This window comes from Microcebus murinus, chromosome X (genome assembly GCF_040939455.1).
Source record: "Microcebus murinus isolate Inina chromosome X, M.murinus_Inina_mat1.0, whole genome shotgun sequence".
NCBI lineage: Eukaryota > Metazoa > Chordata > Mammalia > Primates > Cheirogaleidae > Microcebus > Microcebus murinus.
In genome coordinates, this window is record NC_134136.1 from 63,219,014 (window position 1) to 63,238,611 (window position 19,598).

The 19,598-nt window shown below is 40.2% G+C and overlaps 1 protein-coding gene across 2 annotated transcripts in view; it reads left to right on the forward strand.

The window, feature by feature from the left end:
* The first annotated feature begins 3,595 nt into the window (after positions 1–3,595).
* The window catches only part of SLC9A6 (solute carrier family 9 member A6), a 61,496-nt gene continuing 45,493 nt past the window's right edge, over positions 3,596–19,598 (forward strand). For both annotated transcript variants that reach the window (XM_012752329.2, XM_012752330.2), the window contains exons 1-6: positions 3,596–3,945; positions 14,169–14,368; positions 15,743–15,820; positions 16,104–16,180; positions 16,488–16,600; positions 19,291–19,396. In XM_012752329.2, coding sequence (XP_012607783.1) covers positions 3,621–3,945; positions 14,169–14,368; positions 15,743–15,820; positions 16,104–16,180; positions 16,488–16,600; positions 19,291–19,396 — 899 coding nt within the window. In that variant the 5' untranslated portion in view covers positions 3,596–3,620. The remainder of the gene's footprint in view (positions 3,946–14,168; positions 14,369–15,742; positions 15,821–16,103; positions 16,181–16,487; positions 16,601–19,290; positions 19,397–19,598) is intronic.

Sequence of the window (19,598 nt, forward strand, 5' to 3'; positions counted from 1 at the left end):
TGGCATGAAAACACATGAAGCATTCAGGGAACGACAAGGATCCAAATGGCTGAAGCAAAATGTATTTGGGGGAGAAGGACAGGATATAAGGAAGAAGAAGTAGTCTAGAGACAGGGCGTGTAGAGTACTGTGTGCAAGGCTAAGGAGCCAGAACTGAAGGCACAGGGCCCATTGGAGGGTTTGGAGTTGAGTGTGAGATACAGATTTGTGCTTCAGAAAGAACTCTCTTGAAGAAGGGTGGGAAAATGATCAACAGAGACTAAAGAAGAAGTCGGCATACCTTTCTGGCAAAGGGCCAGATAGTAAATGTTTTTGACTTTGCAGGCTACAGGGTTTCCTTTGCAATTACTCAACCCTGCCATTGTAGTGCAAAAGCAGCCATAGGCAATAACTAAATGAATGGACATGGCCATGTCCAATAAACTGTTATAGATGGACACTGGAATTTGAATTTCACATCATTTTCACGTGTCATAAATGTTATTTTTTTTTAATTCTCTTTTTTCTTTTCTTTTTCTTGAGCAGAGTCTCACTCCATTTCCCAGGCTAGAGTGCTATGGCGTCAGCCTAGCTCACAGCATAAAAAATAATTCTCAACCCTTAAAAAATGTAAAAACTATTCTTAGCTTCAGGTCATACAAAAAGTGGTAGCAGGCTGGATTTGGCCAGTGGGCTGTATTCTGATCTTTGATAATCCCTGGCCTAGGGGATGGGAGAGAGTGCAGAGAATGTGGACAACTCTATTGAGAAGCTTATCTCTGAAGGGGAAGGGAGAGATAGCACAGTAGCCAGAAGAGGCTTTAAATGAAAAGCTGTTTCTCAGAAGAGACCTGAAAGTGTTCATGGAAAGCAGAAAGAATGGAGAAGGAGCATTGAAGATGGTGGGGGTGGCAGGTGTGATTGCTGGAGTAGACCCTGGAAGGGGTAGAAAGGAAATGATGGAATGCAGAGTACAGGTTAAGAAATTAGGTTTGTAAGGGAGGAAGGATACACCTCTTCCACTGAGGCTGGAGGGGAGGAAGAAAGGATGGGCACTGATAGGATATTTAAGTAGATTGCAGGGTAGGATTTTCCCAGAATGCCTTGATTTTCCCAGTGACAAAGGAGGCAAGGCTGAAATTCCAGATGAGTTGCCTGTAGGAGCACTGAAGTCACTCAGGATGGTGGTAGGGCTGGGGGTGGGGGAGAGAGGAAGCCTGTAAACCAGATGCCCAAGTACTCTGTGAATGTGTGGGAGTAACCAGGGCGTCATTGGATGAAGACAAAAAAGAAAGGAGGTAGGTGTTAGAGCTGCAATGAAGGGTGGAGGAATAATGGGCTTGGAGTAATAACGAGGAGTGAGCAAGGGCCAACTCCTCCTTTAGACCACATGGTACAGGGTGTGAGTTGTGTGTACGTATGTGTAGGACAGTGGGGTTGGGACAAAATGAACAGCTTCAGAGCACATGATATGCTGGGAGAGATTCTGGTACTGGCAAAGGGAGGAGATGGAGGGGCCAACAGTGCAGCAACCAAGAGTGTTGGGTTAGTTTGTTCACAAGGGAGGGCATTCCAGACAGCACACTGACGAGGACTGGCAGGGAGGACAGTAGTGACAGGAGAAACTGGGGGGTGGGAGTCAGAAGTATAGAGCAGTGCTAGGTTGAGAGAGAAGTACATTCTGAGGCGAGCCAACGGCCCATGGGGATTGGCTGCCTGGTAGAGTTATTGGCATCTCAAGATTCTTCCCGGAACTCAATACAAAGAGGTTGCTGAGGGAGCATACTAAGTTGCTGGTGCCACATAAACAGAGGCTGGGGCTTGAAGACATTTGCTAACTAACTGTGGTCAGGGAAGCAATCTATGACTTTGTTTTTTTTTTTCAGTTCCAAACACTCAGGGTGAAAAGTGGTTTTGTGCTTAGGCAAAACAGCCTCAGAATGAGTGGTTAGGCCTGAAGAAGCAGGTAAGTTCATTTGCTAGGTCTTCTAGGGTGACCAAGAGAGGTCTAGGGGTGGAAATCATGGAGAGCCCGGGAAGGATCCTCACCTGGGCTTCTTGCCTCCACAAAGCCCAGCCCTGTGTGAACATGGCAGTGTGGTTAGGCTGGAGTCAGGGTATAGGGGACAGGCAGCCACAAGATTTCTTGGGAAGATACAGACAGCTAATAGGAGAGAATAGGCACACAGTCACTGTCTGTGGTCTAGGACAGTTTCTGACCAGACAGGAACAGGACTTGGAGTTGAACACAATCCTTGTGCTTCCCCCCCATCCCCCATTTAGCTTACCATCCTTGGAGCTTAAAGAGCTGATTAGTGGAGGTGAATGCACACTGGGGCAGCTTGGTGTTGCCTGAGTGTTGTTTTAGCAGGAAGTTATATGGCCATGAAATGAGAACATTTGAGAATCATGAATTCTAGGCAGAATGATAGGAATTGGATTGATAGTAGTACCACTGATGGCATGAAGAATTTGAGAAAGAATATGTATTTGTAGAGGGAAAATGAGGTCATTTCAAAATATTTTTAGTTGTTGAGGGTGGTAGGATCCTCAACAGGATATGATCAGAGTCCAACAGGTAGAGGCCTGAAGGTAGGGAGGCAGGCCAGGGCTTGAGATTTGTAGCTCATTCATGTAGAGGTGAAAGTCTAGGGAAAACAGGGAGCTCACACAAACTAAAGAGTAATCTGAGAAGTATGGAAAAAATAGGAATCCACGGTTCTCAAAGCCAAAGCTGGAGTATGGAGGTGAGAACTGTGAAAATTCTGATGTGACATGTTGAGAGGCTGAGAAACAAAAAAATACTATTCCGAGGAGTACTGAGGAAGAGAGATGAGAGATAGGGGTCAAAGGTAACTTCCGGGCTGGGTGTATTTGTTTTAAAATAATAGTACAATGGAGCAAGTGGAGCCTCGGTAGATCTGAGCACAAACCAATAGAATCATCTTGAGAGGCTGTTGAGTTTCTCTGTACAGGTTCTTGACGTGAGGAAGGGCAAATTCTCTCCTCTCTTCTTGAGCTTGAGAGATGACTTATGTCAGGTGTTTACATATAAAGAAAACCGACTACACACACACACACACACACACACACACGCACAGGCACACACACACAATCCACTCCTTTGAGTCAATTCTTTTATGAATTTATACAGTGTTGTTGTTTTATTCCAATGAGGACAGAACAAGGAGAATTCGATTTAAATTATAGAGATGGAGATTGAGGCCACTCCCAAGGGGACAACTTCTTATGCTGTTAAGAAACACTGGGGGACGATGTTGAGAAGGGTTATGAAAGATCTATTCCCCTGAGAGGTGTAAGAATAGGATCAAAGTAGACAAGAGTGCAATCTACCTCTGCTTGATTACACTGAGTGGATGTTTCTTTAGCAGAACGCAATGTACTAGATTCGACGGCCTTTCAGTCCAGGGCCGCGCCAGACTGTGCATGCTGGGTACAGAAGGGCAAAGGAGAGGGGAAGAGTGAGTTGGGGATGCCACGTCCCCTTTAAGAGCGGCGGCGGCAGCGGCGCGCGCTCCGACGGCTTCCCTTGGGCCCCGCCCCTTTCCCGTGAGCCCTCGGGGAGTGGTCCGACCGCGGGCGGCTGCGGGTGAGGATAGGGGCGGGGGGCGGGGGGAGACATGGCTCGGCGCTGCTGGCTACGGGCACCCCTCCGCCGCGGCGTCAGCGGCGGCCTCCGGGCCCGCCCGCTCATGCGGCCCGTCTGGTTGCTCCTCGCAGTGAGCGTCTTTGACTGGGCAGGGGCTTCGGACGGCGCCAGCGGAGGGGCGAGAGCCATGGACGAGGAGATCGTGTCAGAGAAGCAAGCCGAGGAGAGCCACCGGCAGGACAGCGCCAATCTGCTCATCTTCATCCTGCTGCTCACCCTCACTATTCTAACGATCTGGCTCTTCAAACACCGCCGGGCCCGCTTCCTGCACGAAACCGGCCTGGCTATGATTTATGGCAAGTGCCTCAACCCCTGTCAGCCTCCCGGCGCTGCCCCTTTCTCTGCCCTCCCGCTGCTTCGCCTCGTCTCTCAGCCCTGCTTGGCCTATGTTCGGCTCTCCTTCTAATTCCTTCCATTTTCTGCCTCGCCTTCCTCCTCCCCCGTTTCTCTCCCTCACCCCCTTTTTCCTGCTACGCCCCCTTTCCTCTGCCTCACCCCCTTTCCTCCTCAGCCTCGCCCCCCTATTTTCTCTGCCTCTCCACCTTTTTCGCCTCCGACCCCACCCCCTTTTTCCTCAGCACCCTCCCCCCCTTTCTCTGCCTACCAAGCTCGGGACCTGGGGCTGGGGCTGGGGAGGGAGTGGGTGCGGTGTCTCGGATTGGTCTGGGGGCTGTGGGGGAGGGGAGGACACCATTGCGATCATTTCTCTGGGGTGTCAGTTTGTTTAAGGTTCACTGAAGCTGCAGTGGTATCTCTAGTGCCCAGAATCTGGCGTTCTTTTGGAGCCAGAGTCGACCTTTACTCATCACCCAGCTCTTGCTACGCCCTGTCCTTTAGAGGTTGAAAATGAAAACCTTACTCTTGTGGAGCTGGAGTAAAAACCTGAGCGTGAGATAGGCTGCAGAAGGCTTAGGGCATTTTAATGACGTCCTGTTTATTGTACTATGCCTATAACATCCGATATGGATGCGCACGGTTGACCCTTCCAATTCAGGCATACAGAAGTGAGGACGAGGAAGAGTTAAGATTCTTCCAGCAGTGTGGTGTACTATACGATGATCAGGACAGTTCAGACAAACAGTAATTACAAACACCACGCATATGCAGTATGGGTGTCTTGCTGTTGGCATCAGGTTTTTGACCGATTGTTGAATAAATGGCTTCGGTTCTTGTGTCTTTCTTTTTGAGGTTTATTTATTTATTATTTGTTGGTGATGAGGCGAGTAGAGTAAATCAAAGCATGGGCTCAGAAGCATGTTGAACTGTGCTGGGGAGGGGAAAAGATACATATTGCTGACTGTCTTAATCTGACTGTGAAGGTATTGCCGAGGACAAACAATCCTTTCAGTGCAGTACATGTGTGAAGATTGTCTTCATTTGAAACGATCTGAAACTGAGGAGCTCGTTGAGGTTTGCCTCTCAGACTAGCAGAGAGGTAGAGGAAGCTTTGTCACAAAAAGACATTTCTCCATGCACTCCCAGTCCCCCCAGCCAGACTTCTGGAATGTGCATCTCAAGGATATTAAGGAAAAGTGGTCATGTACCTTAGGAAAATGCACGAACTGGCATTTGTTTTTCATTTGTAAGGTAATACAATTCTAAGCCTTTGTGTAAAATGTTTCTGCTCACTAGAATTCCTAGTTTTTAGACATATTAGGTGGTTTTTATATTTAATATGTTTTGCATTTCATTTGCAGTGCACCTTAAGCCATATTGGCCAGATAAACTATACATTTCTGTATAATTTTCTGTATAACAGTGATTTATTTAATATTCCCAACAAACATTTATCAATCAACCTACTATGAATTATGCACAGAAAATACAAAGAGGTATAAGACCCTTGATGTCAAGGAATTTATAGATAGGTCATGTAAAGAAAATATTGGCATTTTAAATTTGGTTAAATGCCAGATAACTATTATAGAGGTAAAATAAGGAACTGATCACATATAATTCTTCCTTGTAGAGACGGATAGTGTGATGTGGTTAAAGGTACAAGGCTTTAGACCGGAGGTCAGGGAATTTTTTTCTGTAAACAGCCAGATAGTAAAGATTTTTAACTTTGCAGGCACACAGATCTCCATGTCTCTGTTGCATTTTAGTCTTTATTCTTTTTATTTTTTTATTTTACAAACCTTTAAATGTGAAAACCATTCTTAGCTCTTGGGCCATACAAAAACGGACCAAGGACTGTAATTTGCCAACCCCTGTTTTAGAGTCAGACCTGGATTCCTGTCTCACTGTGCCAATAGCTATATGTGGTCTTAGGCAAGTTCCTTACTCTCTTTTACCCTCACCTATATTTTTGGAGTGAAGATAGTAAGATTACCGTGAGGAAAAAATGTTTTAGCCTAGTATCTGACCCCTAAGTAAATGCTGAATAAATGATAGCGGTGCTATTATAATTATTACTATTACAACTGCATTTTCTTGGGTTAGGCTCAGAACAGTCCTAACTGCTCAGTCTTGTAAGTTGAGAGACAAACAGTATTTTTTTTTATTAAAAAAATCATATAGGGACTTTAAATTGCCCTGAAAATATTTGTTTTTTGATAGCTGATATCATCAACTTCATCTAACTCTTGCACTAAAGTAGAACAGTAGTATTACTGATTGCATTTCATGAAGTTTCTAAGTTAATAAAAAATGAGGGAGTACCTTAGTGTTAGTATTTTGTGAAGCAAAAACAAGGGTATCTCTTATGGAAATAAAGTACAAGTCTGGGAGTTAAATCTGGGGTTGACATGGCATTCCTTCACCTGTCCCATTTTCTCAGTATGGGAAAAGCATACTGTGGACTAAACAGCCTCCTAACTAACTCCTAAATCCAGTTCAAGAATAGATGGCATTGGGCCAAAGTATTTTCAATAGTATGGAAATTGAAGTTTTCTAATCCTAATTACTATCTGTCATCTATCTCTTCTTATGACTCTCGCATCATCACAACTATTGCATTACTGTATTATTTTAAGACCTTTATTTTTCAGCATGACTTCTAGGTGAAAAGGGAATGCCTCGACCTCCAAGATTTAGATCACTGGTGATCTTATTCCTGTGATGTTGGTTTAGCTGCTTAAATTCTGGAAAAATGTTATTAAAAATAAGCTTTTCATCTATCTTTTTGAGAAGCAAGGGTATAAAAAATGTTTAAATTGCCAATGTGATCAGTTTCTAGATTGTAATATAAACTAATTGCTCCAGTTACAAACATACAATCTCAAAGCACCCACGTGTTTGGTTCACAGGGCTAGCTTTCTTAAGAAGCTTAAAAGTGAGTCACTGTTAGTAAAAATTGTCCAGGTAGTTAATTAAGTCTGAAAAGTGATCACTCACTGCAGGATGCCTACAGAGGGTATAAAAAGCAAAAGATGGAGAAAATACTTGTTTTGCCTTAAACTCTAGGCATCCAGAGTCTTTTCCTCAATAAACATTTATTAGATGTGTATGATGTATGGGCTATGTTGAGAAATACAGATATGAGCCATAGCCTCTGCCCACAAAGCACTTACAATCTGATGACTTAATAGATAATGTTTATTGAGCATTACGGTGTGTTATACACTGTGCTAGGCACTTTACAAGTGTCATTTTATTTAAACCTCATAACAACCCTGTGAGATGGGTGTTATTATCTTTTCAGTTTTATGAATAAGGAAATTGGGGCTTAGAGAAGTTAGAAGACTTGCCTGAAGTCATGTAACTTGTAAGTATTGAGCCAGGATTCAAATCCAGTCAGTCTGGCTCAAAAGCCACATTCTCTTAGCTTTTAAACTATATTGCCTCATTTTGAAAGGTAAAACATAACTATGTAGACAAAGTGGGTTATTATTGTCATCACCCCATATGAGAAAACTGAAGTTCAATGAGAGGTTATCTACCCTAAAGTGACAGACTAGAACTTGTTGGAAAGCCAGAATTCATACATCTGTCTGACTTCCAAACTTGTGCTTTTTCTCCCACACTGTACTGTACTCAGTCTCAAAATACCAAATATATAAGGTGATAATACTTAAAGTTGTAGGTGTTTTGGTGGTGGATTGTGAGAATGGAGACCTAAAGCATTCTGGTTCTCCAGAGGTTCTCCAGCTAGTGGTGATGTGAGAGCAAAGAGATAATTAGAAAATTACAGTTGACCCTCCCTGTCCCTAGGTTCCACATCCACACATTACACATCCCTGGATTTAACCAATCACAGATTGAAAATATTTGAAAAGATAAAAATAAATAATAACAACAAGGCCGGGCGCGGTGGCTCACGCCTGTAATCCTAGCTCTCTGGGAGGCCGAGGCGGGCGGATTGCTCAAGGTCAGGAGTTCAAAACCAGCCTGAGTGAGACCCCGTCTCTACTATAAAATAGAAAGAAATTAATTGGCCAACTGATATGTATATAAAAAATTAGCCGGGCATGGTGGCGCATGCCTGTAGTCCCAGCTACTCGGGAGGCTGAGGCAGTAGGATTGCTCGAGCCCAGGAGTTTGAGGTTGCTGTGAGCTAGGCTGACGCCACGGCACTCACTCTAGCCTGGACAACAAAGCGAGACTCTGTCTCAAAAAAAAAAAAAATAATAAATAAATAAATAAATAATAACAACAATAAATAATATAAAAATTTTAAAACAACACAACATAACTCTTTACATTGGATTAGGTATTTTAAGTAATCTAGAGATGATTTACAGTATACGGGAAGATGTGCTTAGGTTATATGCAAATGCTATGCCATTTTATATCAGGCACTTGAACATCTGAGGATTTTGGGTACTGGAACCAACTTCCCACAGATACTGAGGGATGACTATACAGAGATGTTGGAATTAGAAAATCTAGATTTCAATTCTGGCTTTGTCACTTGATGACAATGTTGGGCAAGTCATTTATCCCCATTTTATAGATGAGGAAGCAATGAATGAGAGATTTATAGTAGTATCCATGTCATAAAGTTATAAGGATAAAATAACATATGCAGAAACAAGATAGGCATTGGTTCAGGTCCTAGGTAAAAGATTTTCCTTGGGAAAGAGGTTTTTCCTGAGAGGGGAGCTGAAGACAAATGAGTTTATCTTGACAGGGAGGGGCTTGGAATTAAGGCAGCCTATATAAAATGGCCCCCAGATTATCAGAAAAGTGGACGGTGGGGTTAAGGACTTGAAAAGGAGGGTAAAGGCTTGAAGAGCCACTGTTGAGAATGTGCTAGGAGACAGATGAATACATGCATGTATTAATAAAACTAACCAGAGGTCAGGAAAAGCCTTTGCTTTCTTGGCTATCTTGAAGTTGAATTAGCTTTTAACACAGAATCTAACAGCATTCTTCAAGCAAGTAATAAAAGTTTATACACACTTACTTTTTAATCTGTAGAAATTTGATCAGTTTTGACCACACTCAATGTCCCAGTGATATTCCTTCCATACTTTTGACTGTCGGAGGCTTCAGGTATGATAGGCTAGAAGAATGGGCTGGAATCTATGAGAAAACCAGTTTCTGCTAACTGGGAGAATCACACAATGGTGGGGCTTTGGATGATGCTGAGTTCCTTATCACTGGGACAGTTTCCAGCACAAGTGGGTCAGGAATGTGGAGGAGGGGTAGGACTTCTCTGTTTTGTGAAAGATATCTCTGTGTGGTTGTGTTCTTTGTTGCCTGTTAGTAGTAATTTTAAATTTCAGAATATCGATATTTTCTGCCCTTCTCTCTATGTAGGGGGCTGTAAGTTTCTGCTTTATCCTCTTAACAAAGCATTCTTTTTGTGTCCTTTCACTTTACTGAGAATTGCTTTAACTCCATGATTAGGATTTGACCTTTTAGAGAACCCATGTTAACTGGATCTGTCAGCTTTTTCAAAGAAATTCCAATTTTTCAAATGCCTGATGCTGATTTTTTTCCACCCTAAATAATTATTCTTCATGATGATGTTTTATCTACCAAGGTATTTGTTTCAAACTTGTGCAAGTGCTGAGCCTTCCCCAGGGCACTTGAGCATAGGGTTAGGCAAGTACTAGAACCAGTGGATACCATTCCTACATAGCTAGGCTTGGGGACGTGGAAAGAATTTATGCTGCTGTTATTAGTATTTGTAGTAGCTTATCTGTGATTTTTGCATGTTATAAGAGGACAGCTTTTACTGAGCCTCTTAATTAGGTCTTGTGGAATAGTAGAGGAAAGAGCTGTTTCTATATCAAATAGGCAGAATGACTGATCTATAGCCTTTTCTCTCCCAGGTCTGTCAAACACAGTTGATACGCAACAGTCACTTTTTTATTTTGTTTTTTGGAGGTGAGATATTTTCAAAGTGTATTTTTCACTTATTTTATTTTATTTTATTTTGTTTATTTATTTGAGAGTCTCACTCTGTTGCCCAGGCTAGAGTGCTGTGGTGTCAGACTAGCTCACAGCAATCTCAAACTCCTAGACTCAAGCAATCCTTCTGCCTCAGCCACCCGAGTAGCTGGGGCTACAGGCATGTGCCACCATGCCCGGCTAATTTTTTCTATGTATTTTTAGTTGTCCAACTAATTTCTTTCTATTTTTAGTAGAGATGGGGTCTCGCTCTTGCTGAGGCTGGTCTCGAACTCCTGAGCTCAAATGATCCCCTGCCTCGGCCTCCCAGAGTGCTAGGATTACAGGCGTGAGCCACCATGCTGGGCCCTTCACTTATTTCAAATTTGAAGCTTTGTTAAAATATTTTTAAAATTGGTGTCATTTTACTGTTTATCAATTAATCATTACTACTCTAAAAATGTGCATGACTATAAATTGACTATACAGTAGTCTGGTTCCCAACCTTTTTGGCACCAGGGACCGATTTCATGGAAGACAGTTTTTCCATGGTGGGGTGGGGGCAGTGGCAGGGGCGGAGCTCAGGTCGTGATGCAATGGGGAGCTGCTGTAAATACTGATGAAGCTTGGCAGAGCTCAGGTGGTGATGTGTAGCTGGTTGCTAACAGGCTGGTACTGGCCAGGGGTTGGGGACTGCAGGGCTGGAAGGATTCCTCACCCCTGCACCGTCCCCTCTTCCTGGCTAACTACTGCCCTTACAACCCCTTGTTTCTGCTTCATCACTTCTCACTTGGGTCTGGCTTCTAGCCCCACTACTCCACTAAAACTGGTCTTATCAAGGTTGCTCATGACCTCCTTATTGCCTAACCCAAAGGATACTTCCAGTGCCTGCCTTACTTGACTTTGTTGCAGTATCTAATAGTTTTCATCAGTTCCTCCTTCTTGAAAATGAAATTTTCACTTCCTAAATTCTTTGCCACCACCAGTTCTTTTTTTCTTTCTACTCCTGTGGCTTTTCCTTCTTAGACTCTTTCATCAGTTCCTTCTCCTCTACCAGCCCCTAATGTTAGCTCTTAATGGATAAAACCCCTGGTCTATATGCATGTCCTCTTCCCATTTTATTTGCTCCCCTTGTGATCTCATTTGCAACTGACTTCAACCGTCTTATGACTGCCAAGTCATAAAAATATCTCCAGTTGAGACCCACCCCTTGAGCTCCAGCTCCCACATACTCTACTGTGCATGTGTCACCAGTACATTGAATTCAACACATGCAAAATTGAACTTAGCCTTTTCCTCTGTAAATCTATTCTTCTGCCTGTGTCCTCTACCTCAACGAATGGCCCTGCTATCCAACTAGGTGCTCAGGCCAATTTATCCACCTTGTTACCAAGTCAATTAAGGCTTCTTCTTAGTCTGTCATCTCCCTTTCCCCCAGTCTATTCTACTCAGTCACTAAATCTTTCTAAAATATGATAGCTTCTAAGAATCTTTCTCCCTTCCTGTCACTATTTTCTTAGATTAGGTCCTAAGCTCTTACTGCCTGAATGACTGCAACGGCCATATATCTAGCTTTTTAGACCCCCTATAGTCTAGACCAGTCTTTCTAAAATAGAAATCTGATGTCAAATCCCTGCTTAGAACCCTGCTATGACTTCCTTTTGCTTTTGGGATAAGGTCCAAACTCCCTTCCCCAACATGTAAGGTCTTTTATGATTCAGCTCCTGCTGATCTTTTAAACAACTTTTGCCACTTTATAAGCCAGCTTTACTGAACTTCTTGTGATTCCCTGAATGAGCTGTGTTCACTCCTTCCTTGACTGGATATATACTACTATTCCCCTACCTGAAATATACTCTTTCTTCCTTTTTGTTACCTGGAAAGATGACGTCTCTGGAAAGACTTCCCTAATGTTCCACTCCCTCAGGCTTGGTTAGGTATCTCTTCTGTTTTTATAATACTTTGTATACATATATATTGCATTATGATTTTTTTTTTGAGACAGAGTCTCCCTCTGTCACCTGAGATAGAGTACAGTGGTGACATCATAGCTCACTTCAATCTCAGACTCCTGGGCTCAAGCGATCCTCCTGCCTCAGCCTCCTGAGTAGCTGGGATTACAGGTGAGCGCCACATTGCCTCGCTAATTTTTCTATTCTTAGTAGAGATGGGCTTGCTCTTGCTCAGGCTGGTCTCAAACTCCTGAGCAAAGTGATCCTCCCACCTTGGCCTCCCAGAGTGCTAGGATTATAGGTGTGAATCACTCTGCCTGGCCCTATGATTTTTTTTTTCGTCTTTTTTCACTAATTAGACTGAATGTTCCTTGAAGGAGGGACCTTGTTTTCATCTCTGAACCCTGGAGGTCTTCCTACCATAGCATTCCATTCAAATGTTAAAAGAGTGGCTGGCTAGTTAGAATGAAAGGCAATAAATAGGAAGATAAAATGTAGCTAGTAGTGGTATACTGTGCATTTTGGAGTTAAGGAAAGTTCCAGAAGTTTAGGTTCAATTGGTAGTTTAGGTCTATCCATACAGTGGAATATTTTGTGCCCATAAAAGTGGATGAAGTTCTAATACATGCTATAACATGGATAAACCTTCAAAACATTATGCTAGATATAAGGTTTTTTGGCGGTGAAAGAAACAGACAAAGAGAAAGAGTGGGGCCAAACAACGTGGCTTTATTATGACCTCCTGGATGAGGTTCTGTGGTCTGGGGGGGGGGCAGAAGTCACATTCGTTTGAAGGGGGTGAGGCCCTTTTATACCATTTGGGGTGGGCTAGGGACTTTTAGCGGGAAGAGCTGGGTTGACCTTTGGTGGTCATTGAGAAATGGGAGAGGCTGGCGGTATTTGCGGAATCCAGGAGCTAAAACTTTCTTATCCGGGTGTGGTAGTTTTCAGCTGGGCAGTCGTCCTTGGCAGGTCCTTGGCGGGTATGGTCTCATGAACCTTTTCTTTTTTGATCTAGGGAAGGGAGGGGGCCCACCACCAGCCTTACACTAAGTAAAAGAAGCCAGACACAAAAGGCCATGTATTATAGGATTCCATTTATATGAAATGTCCAGAATAGGCAAATGCATAGAGACAGAAAGTAGATGAGTGGTTGCCAGGGGCTGGGGAATGGGGAATGACTGCTAATAGGTATAGGGCTTTTTTTCTGGGAAGGGGGAGGAGTTGGGGGACAGGTGATGAAAGTGTTCTAGAATTAAATAGTGGTGAATGATATACGACTTTGTGAATGTACTAAAGACCACTGAATTGTACAGTTTAAAAGGATAAACTTTATGGTATGTGATTTAGATATCAATAAAGCTGTTATTAAACAATTGAAGTTGATCAATATTGTTTTACAGTACCTAGAACATTGTATATATTTGAATATCAGCAATGATCCAGGTAAAATCTTAGTAGTATGTTGCTCTCTTAATGCCAGATTCAGGACTTCTACTCTGTGTTTTGATTTTGAAGCAGATATTTTAAAATTAAAATTTGACGTTTTAGTTGTAGAAAAATTCAATCAATCTATAAATATTATTGACTTTCCAATTTGTTAAAATGTGTATTATTTGGCCAGCTATGTACTTTGGGAATAAACATAGAAAATGTATGTGTTTGAGTCTTGTGAATTGATGGATGGAGGTGGAAAACATATTTTTAACAGATTGCGCTGTCAGGTTGAAACACCTTGGAGCATATTCTGTGTACAGATGATTTGAAGGTTTTTTTTCTCATTTTGTTATCTTCCTCAACACTTATTTATATATTGATCTAGAAATGCAGTGATCTGCACTGTTACCCTAGGGAATGGAATGTTTTTTCTCCTGTTCTACTAGATTATATGAAGATTGAGCTCTTGGATGTGTGAATTTAGTAATACTTCATTGTTTTTTTTTTTTCTTTAAGAGATGGGGTCTTGCCTTGTCTCCCAGGCTATAGTGCAGTGGCACAATCATAGCTCACTGCAGCCTTGAACTCGTGGGCTCAAGCAATCCTGCCTCAGCCTCCTGAATAGCTGGGACTACAAGCACATGCCATCAGCTCCCAGCTAAATTTTTCATTTTTGTTTTAGAGATAGGATCTCACTATATTAAAATGTAACTGCATTTGGTCTAAAAATTGGTTCTGCACCACACCAAACTATAATAAGAGATTTTCTGTTATCAATCCAGAGTTATGTGTGGGGTGCAAAAGGAGTGGTCTCTGTGCAAGAAAAACTTATGTTGTTGCTTTGTTTCTAGGTCTTTTAGTGGGCCTTGTTCTTCGGTACGGCATTCATGTTCCAAGCGACGTAAATAATGTGACCCTGAGCTGTGAAGTACAGTCAAGCCCAACTACCTTATTGGTAAATGTTAGTGGAAAATTTTATGAGTATACGCTGAAAGGAGAGATTAGTTCACATGAACTCAATAACGTTCAAGATAATGAAATGCTGAGAAAGGTAAGTTCCTAAAGGGAATCTTTAAGGGTTTTTTATGTGTATAACTAGCAGCAAAATGATTCAGAATAAAAATAAGTGATGAATTTTTAATGATATTTAAATAATTAGTCTTTTATAATCAAATGGGGTAAAACCTCAAGTAACAAATGTAATAATATAACAAAATAGATATGTCTATCTATCTCATTTTCTAATTTTCTAAGTACTGTAATCCTTTCTGTTTCACTCTGTGTTATTTACAATTGTGATAAACGGTGACCAATATCGAGTTAAGCAGAATTTATAAGCATTTCTTTCAGTGTACAGATGGTCCTTATAGTTTTATAGCGCTTTAGTACATTGGGTTTATTTGATACTACCTAAATAAGTCCATTAATATTTCTTTGAATTTTTTCTTGCCTTGATTGTGTTCTATACTGAGCACAATTTCATCTTTCTTTGATTCACAATCTGGTACAACTTCTGGGGCCTTAGTGTGAGTCTTGGTTATTGTACCATGCTGTGCACAAAGGAGGAGGTTGGGTTGCGATGGTACTGGCTCCCAGACATTCCTGGAGCTAGCTGCCTTCTCGTGTCCCTCTCATAGTTTCTATCATGAGGTTTCTCAGTTCCACTTTGCTCATATCTTTGTTTTTGCCCACTCTTGGCCGTTTGCCTCCACTTCTCCCATGCTTTACATTGGCAGGACTTTTATGTCTACTTGATTGTGTTCTTAACCATCTTTAATGCTTTTAAAATTTCATAAGAACTTCAAGTTTATTTTGCAGCAAGAGTTTTTTTCACCTGTGGAAAATTCCAATTCCTTACAAGTTCTAGTAAGCTAAGATTTAGCATGGGATTATGTGTAGCTACTTTGTGTTTGTGTCAAATTCTAATGCAGCCTTATGAACAGAAGGGGGCATCTGCATTTTTGTAGAGAATAAGTCTTAAAATGAGTGGACTATCAGAACTAGAAATCTGAGTTGCACAGAAATATTTACTATAATGTTGTATTATATACCTTTAAAGATGTTATGTAAAATGTCTGCTTCCTCTTGCCAACAATAATACCATACCCCTAAGTTTTGTTACCAGCTTTAGGTCTCTTATTTAAAGCAAAGATATGTTCATGCTTTCTCCTATTTTTAAGATTTTTAATATCAATTTTTAACAGACTTTCCACAGATATGGCTAAACTGATTGTTCCAACACTATCTCTTTGTTGTTTGGTTGGAAAGTAGAATAGCTATCCTATATGAAATATTTTTAAGTTACCACAGTCATGTTCTTGCCTTTGATGAGTTTAACATTTAATCTTTTTTCTTTTTGGTAACTTGATAATGTAGCATGAGGTCTTCTAGGAAATTCATCTAAAAGAACTCTTTATTTTAACAGGTTACTTTTGATCCAGAAGTATTTTTCAACATATTACTTCCTCCTATCATATTTTATGCAGGTTATAGCCTGAAAAGGGTAAGTGCTCTTGTATTTCATATATTTTCAACAACCTTAAACTGAAGTGCTTGACACTTCAGAAACAGGCAGTTCTTTCCAGAATTTCCTCCTTTCTCCTCTCCTTATCCTTTTTTATGCTGTAATTTCTGCCTGTATAAGAATGCTTTCTCTTACTTATTTCTCATAGTGAATAATGAATTTAATATTAGCGTAGCACACTAGAATAGAAAACCTTTTCTTTTTCAAATAGTTGGTAAGTATTCTAACACGGCATAATTTTTTTTTTTTTTTTTTTTGCCAGAGACATTTCTTTCGAAACCTTGGGTCTATCCTGGCATATGCTTTTCTTGGAACAGCAATTTCTTGTTTTGTTATTGGGTAAGTATTTGAAGTTTAAAATACTCTTTAGCCTTCAAATTATAGTTTTAAAATAACATATTTTTATTTATTTGGTGTTGTATTCCTGAATGTCTCTAAGGACTTTTGTAGTAAAATGTATTCATGTAGGTAATAAATTCTTTGAATTTTCCTTAAGGCCAGGGTATTACCATATTTAAATGATATGAATAAAATTTGGGATTAGTCACAAAGTACTACTGTAAATGCATCTTCCTGTTCTTACTTTATTCTAGCTTCTTTAGCAGTTGATGTTTTCTTCTAAAGTAGGAATATGTTTATTGAACAGGTCAATAATGTATGGCTGTGTAACGCTGATGAAGGTCACCGGACAACTTGCAGGAGATTTCTACTTTACAGATTGCCTGCTGTTTGGCGCCATTGTATCAGCAACTGATCCAGGTATGTTTTACATGAGCAGAGCTTAAGTATATCAGGTACGGTGTTTTATAGTAAAAGCACCTGTGGGTATTTCTTTCTTTGAAGTGCAGAATTCATGATTAAGTACTTCTCTAGTAGTATGCTTTCCAGTTGTGCAGGAAAAAACAAAATTCATGATTCCTTTTGGCTTAAGCACACATTTGTTTCTCTCTTTTTTTTTTTACTACTTTAGTATATTTGCCTATTACTGGTCCACAAATTGATGCTGTTTAGATAAGGGCTATAAGGTATTTTCTTCAGAAATTCAGGTTGGTCTCTATCCCTAGTGGAATTGGGTAGGAGAAGATGAACTAGATTACAGATTAGTTAAAATGGGTAATAATTATACACTTCCTTTCAAACTTCTTGAAAACTGATTCCCTAAAAAAATATTCTGTTTATATTCAGCTGTATGCATTTAACATTTAAAAAAAAGGTTTTAAATGATTGTTAGAAGGCAGTTGTGCTAATACAGATAGGGTTTGGGATCATTGGTGAATTTTTTTTTTTTTTTTTGAGACAGAGTCTCACTTTGTTGTCCAGGCTAGAGTGAGTGCCGTGGCGTCAGCCTAGCTCACAGCAACCTCAAACTCCTGGGCTCGAGCGATCTTTCTGCCTCAGCCTCCCAAGTAGCTGGGACTACAGGCATGCGCCACCATGCCCGGCTAATTTTTTATATATATATATCAGTTGGCCAATTAATTTCTTTCTATTTATAGTAGAGATGGGGTCTCGCTCTTGCTCAGGCTGGTTTTGAACTCCTGACCTTGAGCAATCCGCCCGCCTCAGCCTCCCAAGAGCTAGGATTACAGGCGTGAGCCACCGCGCCCGGCCCATTGGTGAATTTTGATATACATTAAATAATTGTTTTTTTATAAAATTAGCCTTATGGTTATAAAATTGTTTTGATATTAACACAGTTTGTTCCCTTGTGCTTTTAGTGTCAGATCTTTTAAAAGTTGTATTATAAAATGAATTTAATGGTAATGCATTAGGTTTTAGTTTACCTAACATAGTACTGATAAGTTTAACAGCTACATTCAAATTAGGAATTTGGAGAAAATGTAGGATGTTGTGGTAGGAACATAGACTGACATTTATGAACTAAGGATGCAAGTTTTCTTTTACTATGCTTTAGGACTTTGATTGAAGTTTGTTCTGTTTTACCTTTTGATCTTGTAAGTTAATCATCTTCTTTAATTGTCACACAGCACAATTAAAGGTAGGATCCTAAGGTTATCTCTGAATTCCTGTGTTAACTCTGATAACACGGGACATTATGGAAGGAAAAAAAAATGTGTTCTATACTTTAAAAGAGATATTTTAAAAGATTAGTCAGAGGGCCCTTTTAGAGAGACAATTGTGTAGGTTAGTATTTTTAAAAGTAGAAATCAAATTGCTTCCTTGAAGACTGCCCAGGCTGTCCGCTTATTGTTTGCAGTTGCTTCCATTATCAACATGAAGGTAGGATGTGGTTAGCAAGGAGCCAGTGGTCTCTAGTGTCTGTGTCTTCTCAGTAAAAGCAAGCTCCTTGACTTTTCAAAGCCTTTGAGAAATCTAAGTTGATTGGACTGGCTACATTACTTCAACCTTCTGGTTTTGTTTTGGTAGAACTATTGCCTGAACAGCTCAAGCAGAAATCTTTTGCTTATATAAAGCTGGACATTTGTATTATTTTCTGAATTTTATAGGCAGTTGCCCCAGTTCTATTATTTTGCAATTGTTAACTTGCACTAGAAGGGTGAGCCCTTTTAGTGGTGGTTCTCTTTTCAAAATTCTACACCATTGCTCCATCCTCCTTTTCCCCCTCTCTTAGTAAGCTTTGGTATCAGTATATTCCAGCTGTAATGCTTTACAGGAGAAACTATATCTTATAAAATGCAAGTTTCCTGTTTTTATGGTTGGTATTTGAAAAGGCTTTCCCATCTCTGGTTATATTAATATTTCATGTCTGCTTGGGTTTATTTGGTAAGTAAGCTGTATATGACCCAGCAATTAAAGTTTTAATGCGACTTTAGTCTCATCTGATTTTCTAAGAATTCTCATACAATTGCTTTCCTAAAAGAAGGATTTCTTGTTTTTTTTTTCCTTCTCAAGCTGTAATATCCTGATAGTTGGCTTCTTAATTTGTCAAATATAACAGCTGTAGTTCTGGTCATAAATTTTACCCCAGCAAAAAACTAAACTTCTGTTTTCATTTTGTACTGTCTTTGCTAAACTGGTGTGCTTGCAATATGTAAGTCAAATAGAAGTGAGGTATAACGCTCCAAGGAAAAAAAATGAAGTTTGCAGCAGGAGATATTTTTCATAATATTTTTCTTCATTAAAGATTAATGACTACTTTGTAAGAAATTCTGAATATATTCTGCATGGAAAAGAAATGTACAAGAAAAGATTATTGACATTTGTGTGGATAATGAAGGCCAACTCAGTCCTCCAAGGTTATTTTCAACTGTTTTTAAGAGAGAGAAAGGAGATGTTGCATGTACACAATTAGAAAAATAAAAAAATATTGATATAAAATCACTGAATCTTTAATATGGTAAGAGAATAGAGGATTTAATTCTAAGAGGAAGAAATGAATTTCTGTATAACTCTTCTAATCATCTGTTGAGGAGAATAAGTTATTTTTGTAATGTCTAAATATTCTTCTGACTCTTTCTACTTGCTAGTGACTGTTCTTGCCATATTCCACGAGCTTCAAGTTGATGTTGAACTCTATGCACTTCTTTTTGGTGAAAGTGTCCTCAATGATGCTGTTGCCATAGTGCTGTCCTCGTAAGTGTCTGCTTTCTTATTATATTCTGAGTATTAAACATGAGGGTACTAGGAACTGAAAGTCACTTACTGAATAAAGTGTAATATGAATAGAAACACTTGGAAGAACAAGACATTTTTTCCTCTTGAAGAAATACATACTTTATAGATAACTTGGAAAATTCAGGGAAGAAAAAAATATGTACTCCTACCATCTAAAGAC